Below are 15,567 nucleotides of genomic sequence, written 5' to 3'. Positions count from 1 at the left end.
CCGTGCCGCCTATTATTATTATTATATATTATTTTATTTTTTTTCAGCCAATCAAGGCCATCCGTAATTGAGAGTTAAGAGATACTGTACGCAAACCCAATATTGAAGGAAGAGTGAAAAGAATATAAGTAAACAAGGGACACCTCTAAGAAGCAAATTGGTGAGAGTTTCTCGTGTTTTTTCCCCAGTAGAGCTATAAGTGCAACATTACTTTGGAGACATGAACAACTCTTCAAACTAATTTCTGTCTTTGGGGGATTTTAGCAATTGTTCAGTCATACACTTTGAGCTACCCTGAGGTAAAGGAAATCCATTTTCAGCTGTGCAATGCAATGGCATTCACTTCTCTGTCCTGACACGCTAGAGCCAGGAGAAGATTTGGATTTGAAGATTGCAACTGCAGTACCCACACTTGTTTCATGGCCTGAAGGATGGCTTTGGGCTTGAAGGAAAAAGGGATTAACAGCAAGCTTTGTCTAGTTTTAATCTTTCGTGCTGAAGTTTATTTTGTGTTAGGTCTTGTTTTGTCTCATATTCCTTTGTAATGCCCCAGAATCCCCATTAGGCAGCCCAGCCGTCTAGGTTTCCAAAATGCAGCCAACCCCCCTCCTTGCCACCCCCATGACTCTCTTGATGTACCTTTTGCATATCAAGGCAGTCCAAATCAGCAAAACCCACATTTTTACATGAGCACAAAAACACCCGTAACTCATTTTCCTTGTGGCAAAATGAATTCTGGTGCAGTGGTGCCCTTGCAGCTTGATGGAAAGGGCTACGGCTATGACAATGTAATGACTGGGCTCATCGTACAAGGCCAGTCAATCACAGAGCACCGCTGTTTTCACTCAAGGCATTCTCAATGCATAACAGCTGTATAAATACATTAAACAGGATCCTGACGCCAATGAGTAAAAACAGTACCTCTGCTTCTTACAAATATACATAATATTGTAAAAATAAATGGAGAAATACGACAAGTAAAGTAAAACTTGAGAAATTAAAGCCAGGGTTATTGCAGTGTTTGGTGGGAGTGTAATGGGGTTTTATGGTAAGAGACACATCCCCTCTGACCCCAAACTTTAAAATTGTACCACTTATATGATCCCATGGCATATGTAATGTTTGCATTGAATTATGTGGTTATTTCTAATCGGTGACAAATCTAAGGCTAGATTTACAAATTATACAAATATAAGTTTGAAACAGTTCATGGAATAAAGGTTGTATAATCATTACACACTTATAGGTAAGACTGCATTAATAAAGGAATTTGACCTGAGACTTGACTTGCCCAAGACAAAAAGACTTGCGACCTTGCTTGACACTTACCGGAACTTGTAAATTGCAGATTTGAGATTTAATTTAATCACTGATTTAGTCCAGGTGTACATGTAGGTTATTTCAGGTGCTACATATACAAAATATACAAAAACACAGCAATATCTGCTGTTTCTCTTAAATCTACATGCCAATAGACAAACAACAGCTATACTCACTAAATGGGAATCAGGAACGACACACGCAGTGTAAATTCTGCCAAAGTGGAGATACCTTTAAATATTAGCAACCACGGGGTTGATAAAGCATCAAAAGTGCTTGCAACTCTTTCTGTCTTTAGCTATCAACATCCCTTTAATTGCTACCTGGAGTGAATATCATGGCCACAATGATTCATCATCAGTGCAGGAATTTGTCACAATCATCTTTAATGAAACTGGCACTAATCAGTGTCTCCCGTCTATGCTGGCAAGTACTTCCATTGATTGGATTCTGATGAGGTTGTGGGGGCCGTAGGCTGACACTAAAAATGGGATTCGTGGCTATTTCCAGAAAGAGACTGATTTGTTTACCCCCACTGAGTAAGGCAAAAATCGATAAAAATGGTTTAGTCTGTAAACGATAAGACAACTCGCTATGGATTGTGTTGCCATTTTACTATTTGAAGCTGTCATGGTTCAGACATTTGGTATGAGAAATCTGTTGTAATGCCTTTACAGTGTTTCTCATTCTGCTGTTTAGAGCATATATGACAAATGAGTAACATACTTAAAGTATAAACAAAAGTATTATTAATTGGAAATTCAAATTTCATTCGTCAACATTATTGCCTCGCTCACCATCATTGGACAACGGCAATTTGCAAAAATTTGACTTGGTTGTGGGGGGGGGGGCTTGGGGGAAACTTTCAAGTATGTTGAAATGATGACGCCGATGAAGAAGATAAAGATTAGTGTTGTTCCGATACCGATACTGCATTAAAACAGTGGTATCGGTATCGGTGACAACTCACAAGTAACATGCCGATACCATTAATTCCAAGGCTAATATAGGATTTTGGATGCAGAATCTTGTGTCTTGCTCGTGCACGTTACTCACTGATATGTGACATGCTCACTGCATGCCGATTTAAGATATCCTATTGGCCCTTGAATGCTCTGAGCCAATGGCAGGACAGTTTTTTCATGTTGAGGAAAAAAAACCTTAGGAATCGGTATCGGCCGATACTGCAAAGCTGGGTATCGGAATCGGTATCGGGGGCCAAAAAAAGATGAAGTAGAAGAAGACGTTCAACGACAAGAACAACAACAACAACAACTACTTATTCAAAGTCAAGATTTCCATGAAACACACACCCTTACTCACCACAGTGCTCAAGCCATACTCCTTCACCAGCCGGAGGGAGTTCAGGTAGCAGGAGGTGAGGTCATTGGTCTCAGTGGGGCCCACATGACCTCTGGCCACCGGACCCACGGTGTGGATCACAACTGTTGGAAAGGGACAAAACACTAAGCTTATTTTAAACACCAGACACCTCTAGCAAGGTTACATGGTTGGCAGCAGTTCTAAAGGCGCACGCAGTGTATTACTAAGTGACTATAAAATCTCTCAGCGGGCTGCCAAACCACCAAACATATGCCAAGAACAGCAACCTGGGACAGACGTCTACAATGGATGTACACGTAAATATCTAAATTATAAAAACAAAACAAAGCAAAAAAAAAGGTGTATTACATGATTTAAATTATATTACAATGTGTTGTATGCCATCCATTCAAATAGTCACAACCTAACGTACTCTTTGCATAGTATTGTCTGAACTTGTTTTACAATTACATTCAGGATTTGGTCTGGACAGAACAATAGTATACAGCATCTTAATCCACTGATACAAAAGATCACATAAGAATAAGAGGATTGAAAATAACTTGGCCCAAGCACAATCCCCACACAATTCTGCTTGACTCCTCTTCTCAATTTTCAACAATACAGAATAACAACATTCCCAGATAGTTTTAGAAAGCCGGTGCAGTCGAAAGGCGAACACAAAAGTCATCATAGTTTTAATGGATTATCTAAAACACAACTGTTAATTTTAAACAAATTAACAGATTGTTTTCAATAAAGGTAAATTGTTAGGTGCTTAATCTCACTGATCGATAAATTGAAAGTGACAAATTTGGGTAATCGCTTCTATGTTGAGTGTTAGTGTACATATTTTAAGGGCCACTGTTATAATGGGTGATGTTATATTTAGGTTTTCATGCAAGATTCATGAAGCGCTTCACTAAATGAACAGTAGCATTCCAATTAGTATGGACAAGTGCTAAAAACAAGAAAGCTATGAATTCATTAAAAAAAAAAAATAAAAAAATCCTTATCTCATCTTTACCAATGAATCCTCAGCAAACCCACATTAGATACATACATATACAGCTGAGTGTGGAAGATGAATGGTATATTAAACATAGTAAACAAGGAGAGGCATTACAAGAAGGGGCAGCTGTTTCTTTCGAGCTCCAAAAGACCTCAGCGCTTGTTTTAATGAACTCTCAGACCTTCGGCATGGTGCAACTTGAGGGTATTTTGTTCAAGGGAAACAGTTGCACAGTATTTATGCAAATCCATGAAAATCTGTTTCTAATTATGGCAGAAAAAAAAAAAAAGATAAAGTAACTTTTTCTAGTTGATTATCCATGCATCACTCATGGTAGAGCCCACATTATTTGTTATTACCCGAGTACAACACAATGCATCTCAATAGAATCTTTGTCAATGTACAATATACATTGGTAGTACTGTATAGCTCTGTTAGCAATTACCATCAAATGTCCTTGCATCAGAACTTTGTTTTCCCCATCAAAAAATGCTTAAACGCCAAATGGTTACAAAAGCAAATGACCGCCTGTTTCTGGCAAAACCACAGAAAGAGGAACTAATCGAGCCGAGCTGTCCCTCGCGGCTAGTCCGGACTGTTGGCGAAGGATAGGACATGAAATGACCCCTAAACACAGCAACCGTGGTGTGTGATCATCTTAGACATTCCCACTAAAATATTCCTCAGCTTTCTACCGAGGGGACATGCACACTTCAAAGACACCACTTTCTTCGCAAAAAAAATAAAAAAATCTTTTTAAATATCCAGGCTTCATTTAGAACAGAAGTGCTGTGCTATTTTAGAGCAGGATTGGCACTTCACGGCCTAATCAATCTTTCATTTTCACTTGGCTATTATGATTTTGAGGCTGCTGCTTTGCTTAATCCCATAAGACTTTTTTTTTTTCTTCTTCTAAACATCTACTGTAGTGTGACAGCACCTGAACGTCCTATCTTGACAATTATTGGGGTGAAATTAAAATCAGGCTCTCTAAAGTTGCTGCTTATGACATTTTTTTTTTCCACATTTTACAGCAATGTTCTATATAGAAGCATTTCCAGTAAGATAAATAATTCATCGGTCAATGAAGAGAAGTTGCATGAATTGTTTGCCTGACACACAGGAAGCAATGAAAAGCTTTTCAGACCATTTGGGGATGAACTAGGCACATGATTGGCCCAACATTATATGGGGGCGGGGGCATTTATACAGTAGCTGGCTTATTAAACAAGGTTGGTCCCTAAGCCACCTGGGAACTGTTTTAAATTGTGAACAAAGTGCATAATGTGTCTCCTTTAAGAACAAGAAGCTGCACCACAAATGTATGAGACTTTATAGAGCTGGAAGATGCATGGTGTTGTGGTGTTGTCCCCTAACAAAAAAGTACAACAAAAGAACGTGTCATTTTATGAGTAGTTTATCATTGCGGCACATGGTGAAGAAATCCATTGCTGAACAAGCCGCAATGGCCTGAATGCACAGATAACACTGTTTTATTTTGTAATTTCCCCACAAGCTGATGCAGCATATTTCGCCACCTCTAAATGTTTGCATGCGTTTGCTAATATTGAGTTAGACTGAAAAAAGCATATTGCTTATCTTATTTACATAGATGGCCATGGCAGTAATCAAGGTATAAAGTCATGCTGCCCAATGTGTATAACGTGATCATTTTTCCCCCCTATATGCTATCATCAGATCTCATCAATTTGATGATCTTGTGAATTTACTGGCACTGTGAAAATTAGCTTAAAGTATTTTCCCTACTTCCACATCAGCAATTTGTCAGGATTTGTGTGCTCTACATCACTAGAACTAGGGAAGACCCATGCTTGATGTCATATAAATATATATTTTTTCAATTATTGTATATAAATATATGAAGACCCAAGTCTCAGGTGCTTCATCATAAAAGACAAAAAAAACGAAAAAAACTGACAAACTGATAAAGTAATTACCCTCAATCGTCAGACTCAACATTCAAAGGTCAATTCTGGCATACATAAACCAATTTGTCAGCGGTGCATTTATAATTGGCCAGTTCTTTGCATCTGTGACAACTAACCCCAGGATGACTGAGACGCGTTGCCCCAAACTACCATGTTGGCTAATACTAACTATTTTAAAGCTAGCAGTGCAATGACTGAGGCATGACACGATGTCTGAATTCCTCTAACAAGTCCACATGAATTGCTTATAGAATTTGCATTCTGTATATGGACGTTTTGTTTGTAAACTTTAAATAGAGGATACAAACAACTGCCACTTGACTTCCAAAAAGCGGCGCCACATTTCTAGTAGTAATGCTTCAAACTGCATTTTGGTGTGATTACAAGCCTAGACCCTCTTGGCACGTAGACAGCGGTTTGAATGTTATTCAATGAGGATTACTAAATGAAATGTGGACACCCACTCGGACATGGAACTGGTGTTGTCATGGTGACAGAGAGTGCAGAGTGATCCTTTAACACTTGCCGCCGCTCCAGTCAGGAAGGCGAGCGTTTTGGAAGCCTCAAATCATCTGCCACATGCCGAGCAGAAATAGTTGCTCATGCATTTAGGCTCCCTTCTCTTCTTCAAAAATTGAAAAGCGCTGCTTTATTCATACACTTTGCTTTCAGTGTGGATTTCCACTGTGAAATGTTTCACATTTAAACAGGTGAGGGGGTAAAGAGCATGTGAAATGTGTCACATTTAAACAAGTGAAGGGGTAAAGTGCAAATGAGATTGGGCAAAGCAGCAACATACATTTGGTTTTTCCATTATGACCAATTATGTATATGATCTATCACACACTACATTTAAAAAAAAAAAAAAAAAAAAAAAAACATGATTAGTAAACACTTCACTTCATGTTGATACACAATAAAGCCTTTTCTAATACTATTTATTATTATTATTATTATTATTATTTTATTTTTTATTTTTTGAGAAAACTAATCCCATTAAACTACAGTTTTCTCCAAGAGAGAGAGCAGAGTTGATCATATGGTCACTGAGAAACACGACATTTTCATGTATGCCAATCATTATTACTTTTCACAGCAAATTACAAAGAGTTGATTTCCACAGATAAAGGCCAACACATCCATGTGAAACACCCACATGGTAAAATAGCATCTATAATGCTTTCAAATGCCAAGCAGTAAACACCACTTAGTTGAAAAGTTTCAGTATTCCTCATACTGAAAACAAGCACAATTTCTGTGATCATTCGGCTTTCTTATTATTTTTCGTCTCACTATTTGTGTGCATGTTGTGTTCATTTATAAGACACTTTAAGAGCAAGGTATTAAGGCAGAGCTTTGATGACAACTGGCCCTGTTTTGCTTTGTAAAATGTAAAAAACAAACCACACAAACAGAGAATATAGTCTTTTATCTGTCCCACTGAACATTACACTCTGATGTTGCACTTGTTTTGTTTTTTGTCACGAGGATGGCAACAAAACAGTTAGGCTTCATAATCATAATTTTGTGTGCAAGCATGAAACTTTCAAATGTTAGGTTCTCTCGCTCCCCTCCCCGTCTCTCTCGCTCACTCCACAGCAGGATAGATAAATTGCAAAGCGACTTTCAAGCCTGTGTTTGTGTTGTAGCGGGCCGCTATTTACACTTAATGGAAGAGGATAAGCGGTTTGGAAAATGGATGGATGGATGGAAGCAGAACAGTGAAATACTCTGCTGCCTTTTATTGAATCCACTGCAAATACAGGTCACTTCATATTTTTGCCGAAAGCAAATACACATGAACGTTTATCAAATTATATTTTTCATTTCTTACTCAGCAGCTTGGGTGAGATCCTTTAGCATTGACGACAAAGAAAATCCTCCCATTTTAAAGTGTAACTTAATTTAATTCCACAGTGCCAATGGATGAAACATATTACACTTGACACATCACAAAGCTACAGCGAGGAAACGGAATGAATGAAAGTGTCTGAGTATTTGATCAGGTCATTTTCACAACAGGAAGTAGACACATTTTTCCAACCAAACGACAAGTTGGAGCCAGACCCTCCACAATGATGTCGGTAGACAGCCCGATTATTGGATCCAATCGCAAAGAGGGAGTTCATTCGACAATTATTTTGGACACTGCTGTTCCAACCAATACAAACAAACTATCCCCAACACAACTAAACAATCTACAGGATACAAGTAATGCTGAAACAAACATAATATCATGAAAAAGCATACAGAAAGTCAATGTGAATAAGTAACAATCCCTTCTTGGGACACTGAAAATCTATTTTTGGTCAGTTATTCTGAAAATAGCAAAAATCTTTTCAACACAAAGCAATCAGGAAAACCATGCACAGCGCTCACTGATAAAATGGTAAACCAGGTCATCATGCCAGGCCTATACTGTGACAGCACTGACAAAAACCTCTATTTTCTTTCTGTAACACCTGGAGGCACTCTGCTAAAAAGAGTATGATCTCCCCAAAATGACAGGAGGACTATAGAGGTCCTATTTTTCCCAGAGACCTGCGTCAGCAGAGATGGTGCATGGCCCCATTACAGCTCCATCTGTTTAGAGTGACCAGGGCGGCCTCTTGTCTGCGTATTTCAGCTAGCTCCACTAAAGAAGGACCCAACCAGCTAGTTTCACCTCACACGACTGCGGTCCCCTTCCTTATATTCACACAAAACGTCTCCAGCAGTGGTTCTGAAACTATTTACCGAGTAGAACCAAAAAAACCCTAACATTATGCAGTTTGAACATTGTATTCAGTGATTTTTCACATACTACTTGAGAAAGCAAGTGTACCGTGATGTACGTATCACTAATCTAGGTCATTGCCAAAACTTTGCAGCTGTTTTGAAAGGGTTTTGTTGGACTAAATAATTTCCAAACTCTAAACACTTCTTGGAAACATTTCTAACAAAAATAATTTGGTTAAAATTGGTACTGGTATATTAATTTTTAAATGGTACACACAACTGATCAGGACGGCATTTTGGCACCCTAACATCGAGGTACCAAACATTGGGATACAATCATTTCCACGAAGACTGGACCACTAGGTTCGTTCTGAGCGTAAATCCTGAGTAATCTCACGCAGCTTGAGGTGCTTCAGCTGTATAAATAGTGTGGTATCATATCATTTCAATGTCTAACTGTAACTAATCAATGAATTAAACAAATAAGATCTCAGTGACCCGAGCAGTGCTACATGCTAAATAAAGCAATACAGAAACACTCGGAATTGCTCAGTTCATCAGAACCACATGTGATTGTTAAATTTGACAATTTCTTCAAGAACCACTCAAACATTCTTTTGTAATAAAGAAGCAACATTTCCCTGTGAACCATTTAACGGGCAGTGATGCTTCAAGCCCCACCCAACACTCGCCAACTGTGAATGGCATGCAAAGGAAATCATGTTGAAAAGTGGGACAAAATATATGGGATAACAACATTAAATAAAACATACTGCTCAGTGAAAATGAGACTCGGTTGTAAGGGTGAAGTATTCTCACAGCACCACATTGATAGGTTGACAGAGACATATAAAGGATAACAAATTAATAGATACTATCCTCAAAAGTGGAAGCTCAAACCAGGTCAGCGATTTGGATGTCAAACCTCATGATGGCAAACTGGACTGAACTATATACCACATGGAGTAGTGTGCTACATTCAAAAGGTAGAGAACACAAATACCAAGCTGTGCACATGCTTACGCAACAACCAAAAGCTTGAGGAAGCAATCTTCAGGGAGAACACCGTTGAGCTTCGCCAAAAAAAAAAAAAAAAAAAAAAAAACACCTTAAGAACACAGGTAGCACTGATTGTTTCCACCATGGAACAGTTGGGAGAGCACCATTAGCCCAAAATGAATATTGAAGTGATGGGATGGGATCGGAAGCCTTATTGGAGGACAAATGCATATATTATTAAATAAATTGGTAACTTTATTAATTTCTCAAATCTGTCAATTGGATGCTAACTTGAGAAAGCACACCTGGAAGAATGAACAGAATGCATTTGTGAATACATCCTTCTATATTTCTTAGTTGGTCCATCTTTAGCTCACCTTACTGAGTTATGCAATTGCCAACCGCGAGGCTTTGGAGAATAAAACCAATCTATGTCAATCATTTATCCTGAAAGCTTACAGGCAGTACTGACAGCAACCTTGGATTGTGGTCCATCCTCCTCTGGATTCTCTCTGTAGCACCACTCAGGTGTGAAGAGCTATTTTGAGCACTGTCTGAATGGTAGCACTGATGTGTGCAATGTTTTTCACTTGCTCTCCATCATTTCATTTCATATCCGGGCGCAGTTTTATTTTGAAGCAGCTTTATCTGGCTAATATTGATGGTGTATGCTTTGTTCCTTGCTAGAGGATCGACGAGGTTCATTTAACGAATGTTTGGCTTTTTTTTTTTTTTTTTTTTTTTTTAAAAGCTTGACTACAGAATTTCATGGAAGTTAAAGTGACACTTATGATGCAATGAAAGATGTGAGGTCAAAGAGTCTGTTGATCTGTGATTTGTTCAATGAAACATTTCCAATTGGAAATAAAGGAATAGAAATAATGTGTTTGTAAGTCCAACTGCTGCCGTCATAAAATTCAATTCAACTGTGCGAGGATTAGCTTTGAATATTTTTATATCAACTGCCAAAGACATAAGAAATAAGTTAATTAACCCTTTTTATTGATAATATAACCACAAACGTGAAGATGGTTTCCAATGAATCCAACGAACACTTAGTTGTCGAAAAATATTAAAAAAACAAAAAAAAAAACAATTATACAGTACAGGCCAAAAGTTTGGAGGCACTTTCTCATGCAATGCATGTTATTATTATTATTATTATTATTATTATTATTATTATTATTATTGGTGATTTGTTTCTAAACAAACTACGAATGTCTATGAAGTGAAGTATTGACTGTGTACTCACAGGCTCCAGGATAAATTAATTCTCTTTAGTGGGTTGAAACTGATGTCTGCATTTCACCTTGTGCTCCTTGAAGGTAAAACAGTTCTCCTTAATCCCGCCATGCAGCACTAAAATCCCACTGTAATTGCACTTGATCTCGAGTGAAGGGGGGGGGGGGGGGGGGGACGCTGATAGAAGGACCAGCTAAACCAACTGTGAGACGTTGTCTTCTAGTATACAGAGAGCTTATGGCGAAGGACTTATGCCACATCCATCGAACACAGTACCCCAAATTATCTAATTAAATCTGCATGTGTGTGAGGGTAAGATCAATGTGAATGCAACATGTGGCAGTGATTACCCAAATATGTCCAAGAACAAGAGACTGTTGTCCGAAACAGTTCACTGACATGAATTATAGTAGCTGGGGGAGGGAGGTGGGACAACCTCCTGTCCATCATGCTGCTGCTCTTAAACCAGCAGTGCTCAGTGTGTGTGTGCATGTGTAACCCTACATTACAGGGGCCCCATGTTTGTTGATGATACAGAAACATCACCCGGCTACCTGTGTCATCAAACGCTCGCCCTAAGTGCACAGTGCCATTAAGCGGAATTAATGCAAGCCTGCTGAGAGATGTAGCGGCGCTCTGTTATCGGTTGTTGTTATCTGATGGTGTGTGTGCGTGTGTGTATGCTGGAGGACCAACAAACAGCTGCGCTCCTTTACTTATAACCACACCAAGGAGGGTTTCACTTAGTGTCTGTGTTTATGGTCAGACTTTCAAAACAGTCTATGTAATGTTGGAAAAAAAACTCAGCAATTGTCTATTGTTTGAAGTAGCTATGTGTTATTTTTGGAGAAGCCACAAGAGTTCATTCAATACAGGTTGTTAAAAAAGACCCCATTAATGTCTATATTTCAGCATTTTTCATGGTACATAAGACTTTAAAAGTCCTCACTGGTGACGGTTTGAGCATGAAATACAACAGAAATAGTTTCACGTTAGGGATGGTGATTCAACAAACTAGCAAGAACAAACTAAAAACAGAAGAATGATGATTTATTTATTTTTTTTAAATGTGGATTTTGAAGTCTAAACCCATAAAACGGGTGAGCCGTGACGCTGGCGAGAGTAAAGAAGTTGTGGCGAAAATCAGCACCTCCATATCTGAGGCCATGGTACTCTCTCTGGGCCAGAGATGAGATCATGCCACAAGTGGAGGAGGTGAAGTATTCTCGGGCCTTATTCATGAGCGAGGAAAAAATGGACAGAGTTGACAGACAGATGGTCCAGCCCTTCTAGTGTTGTGGATTCTGCATAAGTCTGTCGTGGTGAATAAGGAACTGAGCCAAAAGGCTAAGGCTCTTTATTCATTGGTCAATATATGCTCCTACCCTCACCTATAGTCAAAAGTTGTGGATTGTTAGCAGAAGAACAAGACTGGGGATACTGGACACTGATGGTAAGGGATGCTATATGAGCTTAAAGGGGAAGCCAACCCCGCAAAAAAATTTACAATGTTATATTCAGCCCCACCAGTCTAAATACGGTATTCTGGTTAATATTGTGTTTGTGGAATATGAGTTAAGCAGCTAAATCTAGCAGTTTTTATCAATAACACAAGGCGGACTTTGTGCCACTTGTCGTCAAATGGAAATGACATTACAGTTCCTCTGGTTTCAGGTAACAATGAACTGTGATTGGTCATTGCCTGAGCCCTGAGCAACTGTGATGTCATCATAAGTCGATAGCATGTGTCAAAATGGCCGCCCCTAATGGATAAAAAGGGCTGGGTTTTGCTTCATAACTCTCATTCCAGATATGTACTATTAACTCATTTACTCCCAAAGACCAATAAATATGTTCTATTTTAAATGCTTTAAGTGTCCCAAAGACGTATTTATACGTTTTTTTTTATGCTAGAGCATACAGAAGGCTTTGATGCAGTCTCTTAACTGCAAAGAATGGTTGAACAAATGGTAGTTATTACACAAACGGCCATCAGGTGGCAGCAGAGTATAAGAGCTCAACCAGCGCCGTGATTAAAAAAAAGCTCAAATCACAATTTTATTAGATTTGTGAATAATGATGAAACTTAGCTATAATCTAATGCTAATTACTGCAAAACGGAAAAAGAAATGTACTTTTTTTTTTATGATGAAATAACTAAAGAAGAGACTTTAATCTTTTTGGTAGGTTCCATGTTTTGATAGCAATACAACACAATATTCTGTGGGCCTTGCAAAATCAGTAAAAAGTGAGTGAATGAGTTAATCAGAATGTCATGTTTAAACTAGGGATGTCAAATATAACATTGTCAAGAAATGCTTAAGCTTGACTTCTTCTTTAAAAGGAACAGACTTACAATATTTAATTACACAAGCAGTACCTCTTTGCTCATTGTATATCTCGTATATCTCGCTGCATTCACAATGACTATTACATAATTTGTGGATGTGCAAAGAACACGGTTGTATAACAATAGTGGGAATGTGCTTAAAAAATAACCAGTATGATCATGCACTGATTACCATATTGTCTTGAAAATGCTGGTAATAAAATGTAAGATATGGGCAAGAATTAGAGTTATGGTCTTCTTAATCATACAAGGCTACAAATATGCCACTAATAGTAGACATGGTGTATATAACAATTCAGGAATTACAGCCTATAAGACTTGCTTACAAAGCAGTGTTCTATTCAGGCAATTGATCAAAGAAATCTTCTTGTCCATTGGCAATCAGAATGGTGAGTGTGAGTTCAAAGGGCCTAGGAGTGTTAAATTAACAGATGCGCATGTATAAGTCTGTATAAAAAGACTGGAGGTAGAGACCTTCTCCCATGTTGAGAATTGGACCAAAATTTTGCGCCAATACAGCAAAAAGCTTGTGACAGCGTGCTTAATTATTTTTGGCAGAACGAGTCCTGCCAATGCCTGATGTGCAGTCCTCTCAGGAGGCAGAGGCATGCTGCCATCTGGGGGAGAGACTACCCCTGCCTTGTTAGCGTAAACCAGGGGAAAGATTCAACAAATTACCTGAGAGACGTCTTGAAAACACACAGAGATCTGTGACTATGGTAAATACATGGCCCTGACTGCAGTTCTCATAAACAAACAGATACCCTACCGTTTTCACCTTGCAATATCTGCAGTGGGGTAGAAAATGGAAAAGTAACCTCAGTGGACATAAAATGAAATATGATAGTGTGAACTGGGGGTAAATGCGCTTGCTGGTGTTTTCTTAAAGCATCTGCTAAGGTGGGGTATGACATTGCCGAGAGAGGAAACTGGAAGGGCACAATCACTCCCACATGAGTTCGGGAGGAAGTTTCAGTCTCCCATGCACAAGATGACTTTTCACTAAATCTCCATTAGACAGAAATCCTGAGTGTATCCTAAATCTAAATTGCATTCACTAAACAGAAGGGTTATTGATATTTTAGCAACATCTCCCTTCCTTACACACGGGGAAAAACAGTTTGCCTGATGATGACATGTACCCACCACGGACAAGGAAAATAATTCCTTTAACAGGTGGTCTATATGGAGGAGAAGAGCCAAGTCAGCAGCACACCTTCATGCTACAGACAAGGTTGACTTTATGTACCTTTATTACGCTGTCTTCCAAAAGTGCCTTGCTCTGTGCTCTTAGTTTGCCCCAGACACCAGGAATTGACCCATTAATACACAGCTATGATCAAACACCATCCATAAATGGAAACATGAAAAAGTACTATTTCACATATCAAACACAAAGTGAGAAATATTCATGGTGGCACTTCACAGATGGCTGGAGACCAGTGTATTGTGACATCTATCCTTTTGTGCTCCCACTCATTGAATCCGTTTCTTTATGATACTTCTTTTTTTTTTTTTTGTTACATTGACCCCATATGGAGATCAGCCATGTGTAGTTTTGTCAGTCTCTGTAGCTTAGCAACTGAGCATTACAGTGAAAGAGACCAGTGCTTGCAGCGGTTGCTAGGGAACTGCTAAAAAGTGATACCACTTGTGAGCAGCGCTCCGATAGATCAGACTCTAATGGTTCTGGTCTGATGGAGTCTCGCCAAAGAGGAGATGAGGGATCACCAGGCAGCCATCGTGCTCCATCTCACCAGCTATACCATATGTCACGACCAGCAAGTCTCTGGAGTCCCACGCATCGCCACACATCACCACCAGATGAAAGTGTCAGGTTTTCTCCTCAATAGAAAACCATTTGCATAGAGGTGGAGACTAAATAATTGAGAGGTGTGGAAGAGAGCAGGGAGGTTGCAGTGGGATGAAGGGATGTATGCCTGCCAGCCAAATCCATTAGCCAGACCTTGCTTAGCTGAGGCAGGCAGCTGATGAGAAGGCTCTGTTATCGGACACTAAAGGACACGAGGGCCGGTCATCACCACGCCAGCCTCTTGCTGGAGGGCGGACAGAGTGAAAGAAATGGTGGCAAAGGAAACTGAATGAGATAGACAAAAAAAGAGAAACGGAAAGACCAAATAAATTCAATAGAAAAAGACTCAGGTGTTTCCTGAGCACTATAATTGGCTTGAAAGAGCGACCAAATGAAAGGATGTGAATGGAAAATAGTAGCTCCGCAAGATGCTTTGTCCATCTCAATAGCTGAGATTTGTTAAGAAAAGCATTTCCCCAAATGAAGCATCATAAGTACCGGAGGCGGGCAAAACCATTGTTACATCAGCCCTTCATTGACTGATGGCCACCTTTCCGCGAGTGCTTCCGCATTTCGGTGAGTTTATAGACTGAGCACCAACTGAAGCAGGTTTATGTCCGGCGATCCGGGTCAGTAGACTCGGTACAGACGGTCCTTCTCAGTCCGTGTATTTTTACAAGGCTTCTTGTCATAAAGCACTCGATGAAAATGTGGGAACCCGCCAATGACAGGCCAATGTAACAACAGTTTGTCCAGCTCTGCTAATTACAAACATCTCTATGTTGGACTGACATCCTTGGTAAAGGTGGACGAGCCTATTGAATTGTCAGATGACAAACGT

The 15,567-nt window shown here is 39.3% G+C and overlaps 1 protein-coding gene across 2 annotated transcripts in view; it reads right to left on the bottom strand.

Annotated features, from left to right (window-relative positions):
- macrod2 (mono-ADP ribosylhydrolase 2) overlaps positions 1-15,567 on the bottom strand; it is a 417,202-nt gene that overhangs the window by 155,209 nt on the left and 246,426 nt on the right. For both annotated transcript variants that reach the window (XM_077494975.1, XM_077494976.1), the window contains one exon: positions 2,644-2,765. In XM_077494975.1, coding sequence (XP_077351101.1) covers positions 2,644-2,765 — 122 coding nt within the window. The remainder of the gene's footprint in view (positions 1-2,643; positions 2,766-15,567) is intronic.

The sequence above is a fragment of the Festucalex cinctus genome, chromosome 14 (assembly GCF_051991245.1).
Source record: "Festucalex cinctus isolate MCC-2025b chromosome 14, RoL_Fcin_1.0, whole genome shotgun sequence".
Classification (NCBI taxonomy): domain Eukaryota; kingdom Metazoa; phylum Chordata; class Actinopteri; order Syngnathiformes; family Syngnathidae; genus Festucalex; species Festucalex cinctus.
This window is presented reverse-complemented; position numbering and strand designations above follow the sequence as displayed.